We start from the raw sequence: 18,468 nt of genomic DNA, 5'->3' as shown, positions 1-18,468 counted from the left end.
CTTTCCTGCTCCTCTGATGCTGCTTGGCCTGCTGTGTTCATTCAGCTCTACACCTTGTTATCTCAGATAATCTGTCCATCTTCTTTAATGCAGATTATCTCCAGTTATTTTTATTGAACAATAAATGTTGAGCAGGACACTAAAGGAAACTTTCCTGCCTTTCTTTGAATGGTGTTATGGATCTTTTATCTCTCCTTCAAAGGGAACATAACACTTCAGGTTAGTGTCTCACTTGAAACAAAGCACTGCATAATGCCATCAGCGCTCCGCACAACATATCACCGTAAATTATGAGCTCAAATCTCTGAATTGGGATTTGAACCTTCAGTATAATCTGTTGGCTCAGAGGTGGGAATGCTAAACCAGTGCTGATGTCCTAAAACAAAACAGGATTAAACCATGCATGAACCATCTGTGGTCTTATTCTAACTAGTGATGCTTCAATGGTGACAGGTAAAAGAATGTTTGTCAATGACATAGACAGCAGGGCTTTAAAGTGGTCGTGCTATTAATCAAAGCAGATTAAATTTGACACCAGCAGAAAGAAGACAGCTGGGGCAAATAAATTGCCCCTTGAATCAAAATACCAATGTATGAAGTTAATTCATTTTTCTCAATGAAAAGCTCACCTTCATATGATGACATCATCCATATTCAACATAAAATTGTATTCAACACAATGGGTTCAAGCAAATCATGTTCAGAGACCAATGATTTTATCAGAGGTTATTTAGTCATAATTCAAAATCTACCACTGTCACATGTTGCCTTAAAGTAGAGAGCCTGAGTGATTTCAAAAATACCTTACATACACCAAGATTGTGTATTGCTGTTAGATTGATTTAATGTTTTGCAGCATGTCTGAACATTATATACTACATCTGCAGCTCACCCATCCCCCAGCAGAGATGATGGAAAACACCCAATGCTTAGCTCCCTTAAGTCACTACAAATGCTTTCACAGACATCCATACTGATTCCAGATTCTCATATTCAAGTTAATGTACAAATTATTTAAAATGTGAGCTAGAAGAGAAGGTAGATTTATGTAATTAGCTGTGAAGCGACACAGTCTTCTTCTGAATGAGTGAGTTTTTATGAGATATTGTAACATTTATGCAGAATTTCCTCCGCAGTGGGTATTTCATCTGTGAATTTTGATGCAGTGTTTGTTTCATTTGCAATGAAATAAAATGAAACCTCAAGCAAAAAACGGTATTGCAGCAAAGATGGAGCAGTTATCTTGTCAAAGCTTATCTGGGACAGAATATGCAGGTCAGGTAACTGGTTCTAGAGAGACAGATGTGTTTATAAATATGCTTGTGAAGAGGTACTGACCTGCTCTATATTGAGGTAACTAAAAACTAACCTTTTCCCCTACTTTTCTTTTATCATGACAGTGACTTCATTATGCAAGTTTAATATTGCTGCCAAGTGATTTCAATTGTGCACTTAAAGATGCAAGGCCTGATTTTACCTCCCTTCCAGACACTTTAGTTGTGTCCTGAAATTGGGTCACTTATTGACCCATTTACACTGGTGTGACAGACACCATCATCTTGGATAGAGTCCTCCGAGAGGCAGCTGATGAGGTAGCCTGTTTTAGGCAGGAAGCTACTGAAATATGCAGGTTATGTCCTTATTACCTACATAAAACCAGTTGAAATTTCAATGTAGAAAGGCTTTGTGCTCAGTAAAGATTGCTTTTATTTGTCCTCAACATTGAGCAGACTAATTGGTGTTTTTTTTGAATGTGAGTCCAGTGACCACTCACAAAATGTCTGATGAAAGTCTGCCATTTTGTTGATATAGCTAGGAGGTGCTGGTGCATTTCTCATATGTCAACAATCACTAGCCACCCTGTTACAGTTTCAACTTTCAGATGGATCAGGTTTGGAGGTGTGCCCTCCTGCAATCAGCAATCACCAACAGATGGTCAGGAGCAGGAAATGAAGCTGAGGTCTTTGAAAGGGCTCACCAATTTCTGATTTGAAATTCCTCCTGTAGGGTGCAAATTGCATTTCAAAGCCAAAACTGGGACCAAAATGTAGCAGAATGAATTTCCAGCTCCAGGGAATCTTGCTGTGCTGTTCTACTGTCAGATCAGTCACTGACCCTGAATTGCATTTATACTATAATCATAGTATTGTTGCTGAGTGAAGGTCTTTTGCAGCAGAACAACTGCTGTGGTGTCAATACATGCTGAGAGGTTTTGTTATAGATAACAATCTTGAACACAGCGCATTTGCGGTATCACAGGGAACTGCAACTTTTGAATTCAGCTGCTAGTTCTCACATTGTTTTAAACAAGTGAGAGTAGAAATATGCACTTGCCATGCACTTGTATGTTGTATCTGAAGAGTTCCACTCACTAGGTTCCAAAATAATCTTTGCTATGATGAATCAGCTGACACATATATCCTAATATTAAATAGGCTCCAAATCAACTTTTGGCCATTATTAGGAAGTGTAATGAATGGTTTAAAAATGTTTTAAATATGCTGTATCTACGAATTATATACATGAAATTTAATCCATGTGAAATCTGCATATTGTTTTCTGTGAGGTCTATCTGACCTCTGAGTTATATTCACAGATTTACATAAAAGATATCCAATGCCACTTTAGCTCAGCCAAAGCCTATGTAATGACAATGTGTGCCACATTTCCAAGTTTCCTACTGTGATACTCTCCCTGACCAATATGCCTGGCATCTACAATCTGCTGAACAGAAAGATTGACAGGACATGTTAGCAGAATGCCAAATGAGTGCATGCCAAGAAAGATCTGCCAAGAGGAGCTAATTGAAGGGAAATATTCATGTGAAGGCAGGAAAATGTGTGCTTTACGAGCAACCTGGATGTCTCACTATAGAATTTCAATATTTGTTCCTGAAAATGAGAGAATGTTGCACAGCATCTCCCTATAAGGTACAGTCTCAACAGTAAAGGGAAAATCTTTCATGAACAGAACAGTATCTCAATGGCCCTCAGAAGGATTAGTTTCATAAATCCAGAGTTTCAAGCACTTTGTTCACACCAACAATGCCTGTATGTTCACTATGCAACAGATCTTTTCATGCTTAAATTGAATTGATTAGTCCTGTTCAAACACATTGCAGCCATAATACAACTCAAAGAATTCTAGCTGATATCATAATCATCTATGACCATAAAGGATGAATACAATGACAGTAATCACAACAATATCACTCATGACCAGCACTTCAAGAAACTCAAATTAAAGCAAAATACAGTACAATTTGAAAATCTGAAATAAGAAGAGAGGATGCGAGAGAAACTCAACATGTCTGTAAGCATCTATGGAGACAGACAGTGTAAATGTTTCAAGTCTGTATGACTCTTCTTTGGAACTGGAATTCATATTCATATCATTGTCAAATCAGCCTCAAAAAGTTATCTGTTTCTCTCTCCAGAGATGCTGCAGATCTGTTGACTTTCACCAGCACCTTTTGTTTTTACCTTGCTCCACTACCCCCCACCACCCCAACCCTGGTCTCCAGCACTGCTGTTTTGAACATGCCACGAAACAATGCTTGAAAACCCATAATGACTCTACCTCCAGGTTCCTTGCTCTCTGCCCATCTCCCCTTAACGTCTACCACTCCCTGTTTACATTGGCATGATTGCATTAAAATTATCATCAATTGAAAGGTTATAAGCACAAATTAATGAAGCAACATGCTGTGTCACACAGAATGTAGCAATCCCTGCAGCATAGGGTATTAATGCTTTATAGTGCAGTACACTGGGAATTCCAAAAGTTAATGGAATTCAGTTGACTCAACGTTAGTTTGACCGTTCATCGTGAGTCTATCAACTCAAAGGAATTAAACCGTAAAGGGTTTGGATAAATGCCAGTAACTAGGCTGGTTTCAATTATATTGTGCAGATGATACAATCTCATCCTTCCCATTAACCAGGACATAACTTTGAAAACCACAAAGTTCCGTTGAAGGATTATTGCGGTGGGAAGTTCAATCTGATCTTTATCCCAGATAGTACAATGCAATGCTAAACTGACTGATGGCATTGCTACCTAAAAATAACAAATAAAAAGGCACAAACAAACAAACTCATTTCTAGAGTACATGTTGCTAAATGTTGTTTAATACTCTTTATGATATTGCTACAAGTGACTACAAGTATGATTTTGTTGATTTCCATATCCCTCGCTTCCAGTTAGCTTCTTAATCTTTTTGCAATTATGGAATTTTTCTGTAGCTCTTTTCCTACAGATAGTTAAACGGCTGTGCTAGTTTGGAATGATTGTAAATAACTTTTAAAAGGACACTGCTAGACAGACCAAATAAACTTTCACAATATTGAAAATTATATGTATCTGTAAAATTTGAGATCTTCGAATTGAAAGAAATAGGCACTGCATCAGTCCAATAGTGGGACGTATATATCTCAGATAGGGAAACTTAGTATAATGATATACTACTTACTAATGATAATAATGCCAGCTTTTATCCCTGCTCACTACTGGCAAGCAGAGTGTGTCTGACAGTCATTTCAGTAACAAAACTGATGTAGCTTATATGACTTCCGGCAGAAAGTGAACACCCTTAGTTGGCCCCTAAATTGTTCCATCTGAGGTTCCAACCAATCTCCAGATGTGGAAATACAGCATGTTTTTGTACTTTGTGCCTGCAGGATCCTTACTTACTCTGGAGTTGATTGTGTTCTCATTTGTTTCTAAATATAGCACACAAAAGTTGATTAATCCTTGTTCTATTTGAGCAACATTGCGTGAATATACCTTTACAGATGGTGATTTTTTTTGTTACTAACAAGATGCCTTTACATTTTTGTTCTCCTCTTTTAGCGAAGGAGCAAGAACATTTGGAATAAATACAGTTTCTTTATATCCTTCTCATTCTTTGTTGGAACAAACCACTTGCTCAAGGAAATAAAGGCTCTTGCAGTGAGATACCAATGCATAAATTAGTTTAGCACATTTAATAGTATTTGAGTAATGACAATAACTAGTTGAAAAGAGATTATGTTGCACTGATTTTCTTCTAAAAGTAGATAGAGGAATTTGAGATGAATGGCATTAAGTATTTGTACTTCTGTAGATCACTAACTGCAAGGCTCAAAGTGTATTTTGTGTTTTGGTTGGGCAATATCTTTCTTCATTACCTTTCTTGGACACTTGCTAACACTACACATTTTCAGTTTTTGGTGGTGAAATTTACGTCAGTGGAATTTGCAATGAATTTATTATTCTGATGATTTTGCATGAACACAGCACTAATTTCATTACAAATATTGCTGACAATGATTTCAATCTCCTTAACCATTTTGAGGACTATAATACTAAAATGACAATGGCAACTTAGGCTAGTTGAAAAGATGAATGCACAGTCATGCAAACTACATACAGAAGTTACAAGTGCCTGGAAAACTTCTAGCTTATAAAGCCTGACATCAAAATGGTTCATTGCAAAATTACTTTTTTTACTATGCTTTCCATAATATGCTCCAAATGTTCTCAATTTACATTCCCTTTCCAAACCTCTATTTGCTGCAGTTTCTTCCCAATCCACATGAATTCATTTTCCTTAAGCATAATAACCTTGAAATAATGTCATTGAAATATGAATGTAAACTATTGCTTTGACTATATTAACCAACATGCTTCTGGTTTATTTTCAATTTTATAGCATCTCTGTTAAGTTGATGGAGAAAATCATTTTATGGAAATTCATCGTGTTTTTATATGTTAATATTCATATAGTGTGATGTTGGTTATGTCTGGCACTGGTTAACTAACTGCTCATTTCTCTAAGTTCCACACAATCATGGCAAGTCTTGTTAAAAGCACATAATTCTGTCACACTGTAAAAAGGAAAAGCATTGAGAAAAGTTAATTTGACCTATCTGAACATTAGTCTTCAACATGTATGTTGCTTTTTGTCCAGCACTGACCAGGGATGGCTGCAGGCCTTGCACATGCTGGTTTCCTTGCTCCGCCAGGTTCATTCTCAACCACTCGCTGCACGTCACAGGGAACGTCACGCTGAACCTCATGCTGAATGTTATGGGGCACATTGCACTGGACGTCATGAGGTGCTTCACACTGGACATCACACTGCACCTCACGCTGAACTTCACGTTGTATATCACGCTGTACTCCTTCGTCCTCCTGATACTGAGAACTGCAGGAAAAACAGGGAACGTAGTCGCTAGACATGAAAACAAGGGTATGAAAGTTGTAGATGATGAACCAGAGTCTGAGCTGACCTGAAATAGGAGTTTCACTTTCTAATATGACTTCTTACTTATACTGTCTGTTCAAATCAAGGAATTGCTTTCATCAGCTTTAAATCTTAAGATCATACAGTATACCAGCAGAAATGGGCCATTCAACCCATTCAGTCTGCTCTACTATTCAATGAGATCACAGCTGATCTGATCATTCTCAACTCCACCTTCCTGCCTTTTCCCCATAACTCTTGATTCTCTTACTGATTAAAAATCTGTCTATCTCAGTCTTGAAGATACTTCATGACCCAGACTTAACAACCCTCTGTGGTAACAAGTTCCTCAGATTCACTACCCTCTGAGAGACGGACATCTTCCTCATCTCTGTCTTAAATGGGAGACCCCTTATTCTGAAATTATGTCTCAGCATCTACCCAGTCAAGCCTTCTAAGAATCTTATATGTTTCAATAAGGTCCCCTCTCATTTTCTAATCTCCAATGAGTACAAGCACAAACTACTCAACCTGTCCTCATAAGAAAATTGTTCCAGACCCATGATGAACATAGTGAAGCTTTTCTGGACTGCCTTCAATGCCAGTATATCATTCCTTAGATAAAGAGAGTAAAACTGTGCTCAGTATTCCAGCTGTGGTCTGGTAATGCTTTGTATTGTATTAGCAAGACTTCCCCATTTTCCCTATTTTTGTATTGCATCACCATTGGTGTCCATCCCTTCAGCTGCTTGGGTCCATTCTCTCTTCCTTTAATATGCTCCCTAAAACTCTCACAAGACTCTGGTCACCTATCTGTATCTCTCCTCATGTCTACGTGTTCTATTTTCTTGATGCAATAAGGTTTGGGTTAGGGTTAGGCAGAGCTAGTATAGCAGAGCTATGGAACATTTTATTATATTAAAACCACTATATAAATGCAAGCTTCTTTTTTAAGATGGGGCAAGTTTCCAATTTGTGATGGGAAAACTATGAGTAGTTAAATTGTTGTGGAGGCAGCTTCAATTGAGGCATTAGATATTAATTAAATATAAAGAATGTCCAGGGTTTCTGGGAAAAGGCAGGAGAATGGCCCTAATGCAAAATGCTCAGAGAGTTGGTGCAAACATGATGGGCTGAATAGCCTCCACTGTAACAATTCCCTGAATCTGGTTGTAAAGCCCTAAAGTTTGTAGGCAGCAGTACCACTGACAAAGCAGTTAACAAAAACATATAAGATTTTCTCAATAAAGGAATAGAGTACCAAAGCATGGAATTTTAACTTAAGCCTTCTAAATCGCCAGTCACCAGGCTAGTCCTCAACTGGAGTTCCATGTTAGTTCTCAGAACCACATATTTGGAAGAACGTGGTATGGCCTTGGAGAGAGTACAAGGGAGTATTTACTGTAAAGATACCATACAGAAGCTTCAGATACATGGTGAGACTGGAGAAGCTGGAACTGTTCTTCTTAAAACAGGGACCAGTAAGAGAAAATTTAACAAAGATGCTCCAAGTCATGAAGGTTCAATGGTGAAAGGAAGGAGAAGATACTTGCAATTTCTGCAGGGGTAGCATCCACAAGTTACAAATTTAGGAATTAAGAACTAAATGCTGAGGAGAACTTGTTTTAAACAGTGGGTTTTAATAATTTTCAATATATGTTTGAAAGGGTGGTAGAAGCTGATTCAAAGAAACTTTCAAAATGGAATTTAATATGTGTTTGAAAATAAAATTTGTGGGCTATGATGAAAGACCAAGAGACTAGTAGTAAGGTTTTGGAGTAGATTTGTAGCTCGGGTTGTGGATGTTGTGGTTGGTTGGCTCACTGAGCTGGTTCATTGTTTTTCCGCAGATGTTACATTACCCTGCTTATCTCTGTTTTGCTTGTCCCAGGATCTTGGTGTTGTCCCAGTTGAATTGGACCAAAGCAGAAACAAGCATGGGAATGCCTAGAAGCCTGGTACTCCACGAAGGAAGCCATCAGCAAACACATCAAGCTCGACCTCATATACACTCCACTGCTAAGGAAAACCGGAAGTGAGGTAATCCAGCTCAATGGACTCCAGAGCTCAAATAACAGATGGGGAAACACAACAGCGCTTCATCAAAGGCTGCACTGATGATGTTACCCAGCAGGGTAATGAAACGTCTGTGGAAAAACAACGAACCAGCTCGGCGAGCCAACCAACCACAAGACTGGTTGTAATAAAGTACGCCTTGGAGGAGTTGGAACAGATATAAAAAGCTGAATAACTCATGATTCACTGAAATAATCTTTCAATGCACAATTGAAAGTTTCTATGTGAATATGGTCAACTTGGCTAAATGAGAGGTACCATTTTATTGTTGTGCCTTTATGTAGGAAATGTTTTTCTTTTGCCCTACGTATCTTGGTCTGTTGTTATTAAAGGACATAATCAGTGGAACCATTCGGTTTTATAAGAGAACAATTTTCAAACTGAAGAACAATGTGATTTTATTGGATCTTACAGGTATATTTGAAGTGGAGATTGAAGTTTAACTATAACCAATGTCAATACCAGGCAGACAAGATAAAAAAAAATCCTTCAGAGTACCCATTAGTAAACATTTCTGGAGAAAAATGTGGAGCACATTTGAGGAGAGGTTGAGTTTTCACCCTTCCTTTTCACTGATGTACTGTCCTTACAGCATTGGGCTCAATGGATTGAACAGGTCAGAGATGACTTCCCTGATTTGAGTTAATAGCCAATGTATCAGGCTAAATGGTGAATGTCAGCAAAAGACCATCTCCAAAAAAGGAATAATATAATTCATTCACAATATAATTCATTCAGTGCTGCAGGACTATTCAGGAGAAGTAATGACAAAAAAGGTAAATATTTATACAATGAGGATAAATGTGTGTTTTAGTTCCATTTTTAGAACTTTGCTATATCTGAACAATTTGCTTATAGATTAAACTGTTTTAAATTGTAAGCAGTGCTCATTGAAAAACTACCATTTTATTGTTGTGCCTTTATGTAGGAAATGTTTTTCTTTTGCCCTACGTATCTTGGTCTGTTGTTATTAAAGGACATAATCAGTGGAACCATTCGGTTTTATAAGAGAACAATTTTCAAACTGAAGAACAATGTGATTTTATTGGATCTTACAGGTATATTTGAAGTGGAGATTGAAGTTTAACTATAACCAATGTCAATACCAGGCAGACAAGATAAAAAAAATCCTTCAGAGTACCCAACATAACTGGAAGTTCCATCAGATTAAGGACTTCCTATTACATTTAGATAATGATTTGTGCATTATTGGGAAGAGGCGGAAAGTCTCAGACATCTTTGGAGAAATTGGAAAAGACAGTAACACTGTGGGTATTAGCTTCTCCAACTGTGAACAATATTCTCACACATTCCTTTGTGCAGGTTGATGATAGTGTTGCTGGACAAGTAATCCAGAGTCCCTGTAATGTTTGGATCCCACCACAGCAGATGGTGGCATTTGAAATCAATGCTTTTTAAAAATTAAAGATCGAATGATGACCGTGAAACTATTGTTTTAAAAACCTAACTGGTTCTTTTAATGACAGAAAACTGCCATTGTATGTGGTCTGGCCTACATGTAACTCCAGTGTTGGACTCTTAACTGCCCTCTGAAATGGCCTAGGAAGCAATTCAGTTTATGGGTGACTAGGGATGGTCAACAAATACTGGCCTAGCCAGCAATGCTTACATCCCATGAATGAATAAAAAAGAACTGGCCTACATGGCCTTGTGGTACAATTGCAGGGCTGTTAATCCAGAGACCCAGATAATGTTTGGGGACCCAGGTTTAAATCCTCCCACAGCTGATAATGATATTTGAATTCAAAAAGAACCTGGAATTAAGAGTCTGTTGATGACCAAGCAACCATTGTCAATTGTCATGAAAACCCCATCTGGTTCACTAATACCTTTCAGGGAAGGAAACTGCCATCCTAGGTCTGACTCCAAACCCTTAACTGTCCTCTGGGATGGGCAATAATTGCTGTCCTAGCCAGTGTGGCCCTCATCCCATGAATGAATAAAAAAATGCAGATAACACAAGAATCACATAGCAGAGTTTGATTTTACTTATTTATAAACCAGCTGGTGTTCAAATCTGATAGAGTGCAATAATTTCCAATTACAATGACTATGCATGAAAAGAAGCCATATAATTATCACCTTGTTACTTTGGGCACATTTTGATTGATGCTTTTTTTTAGTTCAATATCTTTTCATTTAATGCAGAAGACAACTGGATTATTGTTTCAGAGCAATTCATTTCCATGTGCAAAACTATTAAGTGCATCTTAATACCTTCTTCATTCAGAGTGATCTTTTACTGTAACCCCACCATAGCTTTGCATTGATTGTTTAAATATTTCCAAGGTTCACTCCTCTACCATTCTATCAGGTGTGCATTCTGCATATTGATTATTTTTCACATGAAACACTTAAGTTCCAGAATTTTCTGACATTAGTTTTTACTTTGTTCAACTTTTGTAATATAATTTAAAGCAATATTTGGCATTTACTGTTTTCCATTCACAGATCTATCGTACATACATGAATGAGGTCACAAATAAGGGGCTGAGATTAATATTAGTAATGAGGGACTTCAGTTTAATGGAGAAACTGGAGAATTTGTGATTTTTCTAATTCGAGCAGAGAAGGTTAGGGAAAATTTAATGGAGATGTGCAAAAATAATTCAGTTTAATAGAGTATATAAGGAGAAACTGTTCCCACTTACAGAAGAATCAGTAACAGACAGCGCAGTTTTAGGATATTTGGTATAAAAACTAAAGAGCAGAAAAGGGATTTTTTCACACAGTAGTTGCTATAATCTGGAAAATACTGGCTGGTTGACATAGATTCAATTCTTTGAAAAGGGAACTGGCTGGATACTTGAAAGGAAGAAAATATATCATGAGGAAAGAGCAGGGAAGGAAAAAACAATTTAAAAATTAGTAGCAATGGTATTTCTTCTGGTCCTTCAGGCCTGCTTTACTTTCAATAATATCATGGCTGAGCTTTTTGTATCATGAATTGCACATTTCCTTCTACTCCTGATACTCTTCAATGCCCTTGTCTAACAAGAATCCATGTATGTAAGCCTTAAAACATTTAATGATCTTCTATTTGGTTCTATTCTATCTGGTTAGCGCTTTCTACCAAATGACCCAAGCCTGATTGCACTTTGCAGCACTTGAACTATAGCCCTGTGAAGTCAAACGCTTTCAATGCACTTCCAAATCCTTTTAAGTGATTCCAGGATTTCTGCCTTGTAGTACCCTTTCAGGCAGTGAGTTTCACACTCACCTCCCCTAACCCTTTACTAATTATGTTTAATCAATTCTGCCTCGTTATTAACCTCTCTTCTAATTGAAATTAATCCTTCCTATCCCCTCTATTTAAACTCCTCTTAACAATTAAATCTCTTGTCAGCTACTTTTTTCCTAAAATGGTTTATTTTTATCACTTCCAAAATATTCCCCTTCCCTGTTACTTCACATGCAAACCTAGCAAGCAAGTATTGACAAACTATTCAGTAATCAAAAAACTTCAAAGGTAAGTACAATGTTGCCTACAGCTGATATTCATAAATGCCCTTTCTGTCAGCAGCTATTGGATAACATGCAAACATGATATTCTTTTCATCCCTTTAGTTTAGCGTCATTAAGAACTATTGCTGTATCCCTGCTATTATAATACTCTCATCACAAACATTGAATCAGATGCTGGCCCACTTATGTTTAAAAGGATGGGTACCCCATTTCACATTATTACTTTCACACATTGCACCACTAGGTGGAAAAGAGTGAATTGTTGATATTTTAAGAAAGGAGCTAAATGTTCTGAAGGAATCACCGATGTTTATAAAAACATTGAAGTTAAGTGTGTGAAATGTCTTCAATGTAGTCCAGTTGCCAATGGCTGTACATAACCATGAATTCTGGATCTAAGAAAACTCCAGGGCATCAAAAGAAAATTTGTAAGTACCTGTTTAGTTCAGCTCTGTGAGTCTGTGAGAAACGCCAGTCAGCATTTGGTTGCTTTACCTACAAAAAAAAACTCTGGTTAATAGGTATGACACGTTACATGACATGTGGACATGTTTAAATGTTATCTACAACTTTAACCTCATTAAAAGAGGAAAGAAAGTCAAAGGACAGTTATTTTTGTTCCAAGCATTTCCCAAATACTATTGAGAATGTTGCTTTAAAAAAAAATACTGCTCTTAATGTACACATACAAATAAATAGAAGTTACACCACAGGAACAGGTAATTTAGCCCAGTCATTACATTGCAGCACTTGCCTTCTATGCCAGAAAATAATTCAGAACCCATTAAACACCTCCTTCTTCCCAAATCATTACAGCTGTCTTCTTCCTTATTCACCTGTCCAATTTGCTTCTGAACGTAGTGCTGCAATTTTCTGACTCCATGTTGATGACAGTGGAGGCAGGGGCTAACCTCTCCCACTTGAGCCGCCAAGGCTCTGCAGCTGCCGTTCTTATGATTTGGTCAACCATACCGTGTCCTTTCTTTAGTAGGATGGCAAGCTCCATCCTACAGTCATTCAAGAGATTGCTTCCTGGATAAAAAGGTCCATTGGCCTGGCTCCTGCCAAGTGTGGCCTTAAGACCCCTACTTGCTACTGATGTGACCATCAACAAGCCCACTGGAAAATACCAATTATTAACCTAGTTTCTGTCTCATCAACTAACTGTATAAATTAACCCCACAGTCTCACGACTGTTTGTTCAAAAAAATGTTATCTCGAGCTCTATTCCAAATATTTTACTTTAAGTCTTATACTATGGCTTCTATTTATTCCTAACCCTTCAACCATTGACATATACTGTCCTATTTATTCAGAATTCGAAATAGTTATATCATAGTCATAAAATCAGTATTATTTCAATAAAAATTCTGTATATTCAAGCTGTTTTTCTGTAATATCTATATATGATACTGCAGTGTGTTTAAAAAACTAATTAGCTTAGAACAAATTTTATCTGTAAGTTATCCAATGGACCATATTCACAGCTGCACTGGACACTTTGGTTTGTGTGTAACATGACAATAAACATGGCCAATAAACTGTCTTCTACCAAGCAGCATGGTGGGTTAGAATTAAACAAAAAGTACTCTCATCTTTCCAAAGTAAAAGTGTGACTTTTTCAAAATTTTGGGAGTCCACCAACACACATAATATTCTGAAGACTTACTGAAGTTTCATATAGGTTCATCATCTTTTATGTTTTATACCTTTAAAAGTTCCAGTTTTTCCTTAACTAAGGACATTTGATTGTATGCTTATTTTCAGTTTAACATTTTTTTTTAAATGGTGGAATGAATCTGTTTCTGTGCTGTATGTCTCTATGATTCTATGACATCTTTATTGGGCATGTCACCATTGGAATGTTTACTCATGGGCTGGATTCCAGAAAGCAAAAGGACTGAATGCCAGAGTTATAATGTGTTCTATTGCTTAATACAGCCCATTGCCCGGGAGGACCATATTTTATCTCCAAAGGTGTGAAACTTAAACAGGAGATTCCCACATCTGAATTTCTAGATTGGGATCACCATTGGTAGTGATTGTGAGATGGCTGTGCAAACTACATTGAACTAGAATCATAGTATTTTTTCAGTGTGGATGCAGGCCATTTGACCCATCATGTCCACACCGACGCTCTGAAGAGCATCCCACCCAGACCCACCCCGCTATCCTATCCCTGTAACTCTGCATTACCAATGGCTAATCCACCTAGCCTGCACATCTTGGGACATTATGGGCAATTTAGCATGGCCAATTTACCTAACCTGCACATCTTTGGACTGTGGGAGAAAACTGAAGTACCAAGAGGAAACCCATGCAAACATGGGGAAAATGTGCAAATTTCACAGTCGCCCCAGACTGGCATTGAACCCGGATCCTGATGCCATGCAGCAGCAGTGCTAAACATTGCACCACAGTGTCGGCCCAAACCTTCTTCTGTTCTTAATTGGCAGAGGTGGATAATTAATTATGCATCTGAATTGTTTCATAGCAGACAATCTTTCAAACAGGCCACTAATTAATTCTATAATAAAAATAGAAAATGGTGGAGAAACTCAATTACTCAAAAACTGAATTGACCTTTTGCATCCAATATAACTTTTTTCTGGAACCAAGGAAAGTAATATGGACTTGAAATGTTAACTCTGTTGCTCCTTTTGCAGGTGTTTCCAGACCTGCTGAATTTCTCCACACTTCTATTTTCATTTCAGATTGCTAGCATGTACAGTATTTTTCTTTTATTTTTATGACTACTTAATGCTGCCTTCTTAAGTAGTTAAGAAGAAAAAATGGGCAAAATTTAAAACAAAACTTAATAAGATCAATGCAATGTTGATGATGAGTTATTATGTTACATGCAGTTTAAATGGGTTATTGACTATTGGGCTAAAAGAGGCATTTTCATAGTTTATACTCACTATTATCAGAAATATTTAAATTTAAAAATAGAAAATTAGTTCCATAAAGATGCTTGTTCATCACTAGGGCAAAAGGATAAGGAATTGGCTTGCAGCATGGTAAACTTAATGGAAAAGTGGTTGCAATATTAGGTAGTAAAAAGACCAACAACTGATTCATATTATCACAGCATAATGTACCAGACATTCCCTTTTTCAACTGTGTGCTTTGAATGTCACACTACTGAAGGTTATTTTCATACTATAGTCTGAGATCTATAGCTTGTGAGTTAAACCACCAGCTTTGCTGTCACAGAAAGCATGCTGTATGTCTATATATACAAACGGTACACTGACACCATTCATGTTTGATGTAAGTGTGAAGCCAAAAACACCTATTCCCCAGTGTTAACGTCAGGTCATAAATCAGGTTGAAGGTCTGATTTAGCTGAGAATGCTTCCAGGGACTCTCACGTTGGTTCAGTAAAGTGTCAAATGAACCACAGACACATGATTCGTAAAGCTGCCTCTGCAGCAGCAGTGCACAATAAGGCTGTAGTTCTAAAATGGGCACTATCTCAGGAAAATGCTGCTAGCAGTGCTACCTCAACACAATTTAGGGAAATTTGTAACAGTGTTATTTTATGTATTTTACAGTCATGTTAAAAAAGACACAAATATATATAATTTATCAACAAGTATGAAGATTCCATTGCCCAGTGATTTAACTGTACTTAATATGTCACACCAAGGAAATAAAACCCAGCATCACTCAATCATTATGAAATAAAAGCATGCACCAAATATGTTAAAATTATTTCCACATGACGTAATGTCTAACATTAAGAGGGAAAAGCTCGGTATCCATTGAAACTTTTACATTTTTGATTTACTGCTGTACTTTGGACTATCCATCATGTTTGTTGCTTAGAAATAGTTGGTGCAGTATAATACCAGAGGGTTTTCTTTAATACAAACCCCAATTCTATGATTTAGCCGGTATATCCTTCTACCACTCAGTATCATTATTTTCTGCATGCTTGAGATTTTGGTTTTCCTTTTTGCACTCTTCAGTTTATGAGAGAACTTGTGTTTAGTGTCACAACAGACTTCAGAATCCCAAAAGAACAAAAAGGATACAACTTTCTCAGTTTCTTTTTTGAGAAAAAAATGCCAAAAGATCAACTCAATGATATGAACTTGAATAATTGGATCTAATGCTCAGGTGATCTGAGTCCTCGCCCTATATTTAGAAATCTCCTCAAATTTTTAGTGAGCATTTTTCTTACAAATTATTTTGGTATGCATTTGGTATAGTTTGGGTTTTGTATTGATACAATCTATACAGTACTATTGAGCTGCGAATAGCAGTTATAAGATATAATCCAGCTAAGAAAATTATAGTTATACTGGAGAACACACACTCTGAACGCAAGAACTTGCATGTTTTCTACAGATACTGAATGATATTGAGACAGAATTAATGAGAATATCAGTTTTCTCATGTTATAAGAAAAACATAACATTAACGTTTTTCAACTAATTGCCTGAACTTATTAAATTGGCTTTTGGCTAGATGGTTTGTGTACACTCAAAAGAATGTGAGACATCTTCTCTGAATCAAATATGACTTAAATTATATTGCCTTTTTGCATTGATGGAACACTATCAGTATTGCAGCATCACTTAAGACATGTATTAAGACTCTCCAGAGAGTAGTCTCCCTTATTTTAGCATCATTTTAATGCAATATAAGTGCTAATATGGCCAAAGAGTAATCAAATGTAATCTTAACACTTGCCAAGCAGATTTCTGTGGACATTAAAGATTTAATCAATGAGTGAACTTAGTTCATGTTTGAAAGCACCTTATGTCGATCTCACTTTTCCCAGGGCCAAACACGATGTGGAACTGAAAATATAATTTCAATCTTCTGGATATCTAGCATAAGATATTGGTCCTAGATCAATGCCAACAGCATGGGGAAAAAAATCAGTTTTCTCAAACCAGAAGGGCTGATTATCAACTATACAAATTAAATACTATATGGCCGTCGGGATTACAACATGAATTTTACCATTATATTAAACAATCTCCTGTGTGATGAAAAATCCTACAGGTGATGGTACAGCACAACTAAAAAAATCCTATCCTTCACAAAATAACAAATCTCCAAATACAGATCGAACTTTGCTGTGAAATAAAATTTGTGCCTTGAATGTTTGAGATCAGCAGGTAAATGAAGAAATAATATTTTTCTTTACCACTTCATATTCAAAAAGGGCTCAGTTGAACTAAACTGAACTTGAGTACACTTTTAATCTAAATGTTCAATGTTGAGCAATTTGGAATGAACATAGGCCAAAAAAAAACACCGAAGAGATTTTCTTGAAGGCATGAGATAGAATAAGCATGCTCCTTGTGGAATTGAAAAGATGACAAGTTTTTGGCATCTAAAACCATTATCAATCCGTCTATGTATCAATACCTAGCAAAACAAATGAACCTATGTGAATATATTGTTTCTAGGGGGTGAGATTCCAATATATTATGTTCCTCAATCATAAGAAGGAAATGAGTAAATGTTCCCATTATATGAGTTTGTCACGAGACATAAATATGTGAAACTACCCTCAATAAATTGATCTACAGAGTAGAGCAACAGAACTCACATTCTACTAGAAACATCATCAAACATATATAAAAGCTGATACCATTTTCCAACATTATAGACAACATAGGAAAGCTACTTAAAATATACTGTATTGTCATTCACACCTGAAATCTGCAGCAGCCTGACTAAATTAATAGAGCAAACAATGTTCTATAGTACACGAGTTCACATACCAGAACCCATTTGCTGACCAGTATGTAACAATGCAAATTCAATTTGACGAAGAGTGTAATAATAGAATTACTCTTGTTGCATTTGTCAGAATCTCAGACAATTGCATTTACAGTTGAGATGGTGTTCAATTATTCACATGGGACACTTCAGGTAAATTTGCTCCTGATGCAGCAAGCATCACTATCACAGGGTGACTTTATCTCTTTGAAAGCTGGGATAATGTTTCACTTACACACACAAGTCCTTCTTCAGTTGTGTGCACTTCTCACAGAATTGCAAGGTTAGTCTAGGATCAATAAAGTTTGTGTTGCTGAAGGGTTTTCCAAACATTAATGGAACTTGACCTTCCAGACACTCCACCAAACATGACGTCTTGCTGTCAGAAGTGACTAGTCTATGCTGAGCAGCCTCTTTCCAAACACGTGAAACTATACCACAGAAACTAAGCTATACTGAGTCACTCCTTCTGGAATATAAATATATTTGCAAAGAATTGAATTCCCAAATCGGGGCAAATATAGCCCACATATTTCTCCAAACTTTAGTCATAGAGTCATATAGCATGGAACCAGACCCTTTGGTCGAACCAGTCCACGCTGACCATGTTCCCAAACTAAAGTAGCCCCACTTGGCTGCACTTGGCCCATGTCCCTCCAAACCTTTCCTATTCATGCACTTATCCAAATGTCTTTTAAACATTGTAACTGTACCTGCATCCACCACCTCCCCTGGCAGTTCATTCCATACACAAACCACTCTCTGTGCCAAAAAGTTGCCCCTCATGTTCTTTTAAATCTTTCTCCTCTCACCTTAAAAATATGTCCCCTAGTTTTGAATTCCCCCACCCTAGGGAAAAAGACCCTTGTTATTCACCTTATCTATGCCCCTCATGATTTTATAAACCACAATATGGTCACCCCTCTTAGCTAACA

At 37.0% G+C, this 18,468-nt stretch overlaps 1 protein-coding gene across 16 annotated transcripts in view; it reads right to left on the bottom strand.

Annotated features, from left to right (window-relative positions):
* The window catches only part of LOC109915075 (protocadherin beta-15-like), a 129,047-nt gene that overhangs the window by 37,315 nt on the left and 73,264 nt on the right, over window positions 1–18,468 (bottom strand). For 9 of the 16 annotated variants that reach the window (XM_048603438.1, XM_048603440.1, XM_048603430.1 and 6 more), the window contains 2 exons: window positions 12,225–12,283; window positions 5,958–6,187 (listed from right to left, as the gene is read on the bottom strand). In XM_048603438.1, the coding sequence (XP_048459395.1) occupies window positions 5,958–6,187; window positions 12,225–12,283 (289 nt within the window). Of the gene's footprint in view, window positions 1–5,957; window positions 6,215–12,224; window positions 12,284–18,468 lie in introns of all 16 variants that reach the window. The other 7 variants (XM_048603434.1, XM_048603436.1, XM_048603441.1 and 4 more) reach the window with 1 other exon arrangement.

Source organism: Rhincodon typus, chromosome 12 (assembly GCF_021869965.1).
Source record: "Rhincodon typus isolate 14 chromosome 12, sRhiTyp1.1, whole genome shotgun sequence".
NCBI lineage: Eukaryota > Metazoa > Chordata > Chondrichthyes > Orectolobiformes > Rhincodontidae > Rhincodon > Rhincodon typus.
The sequence above is the reverse complement of the archived record's forward strand: the minus strand, read 5'-3'. Positions and strand labels throughout refer to the sequence as shown.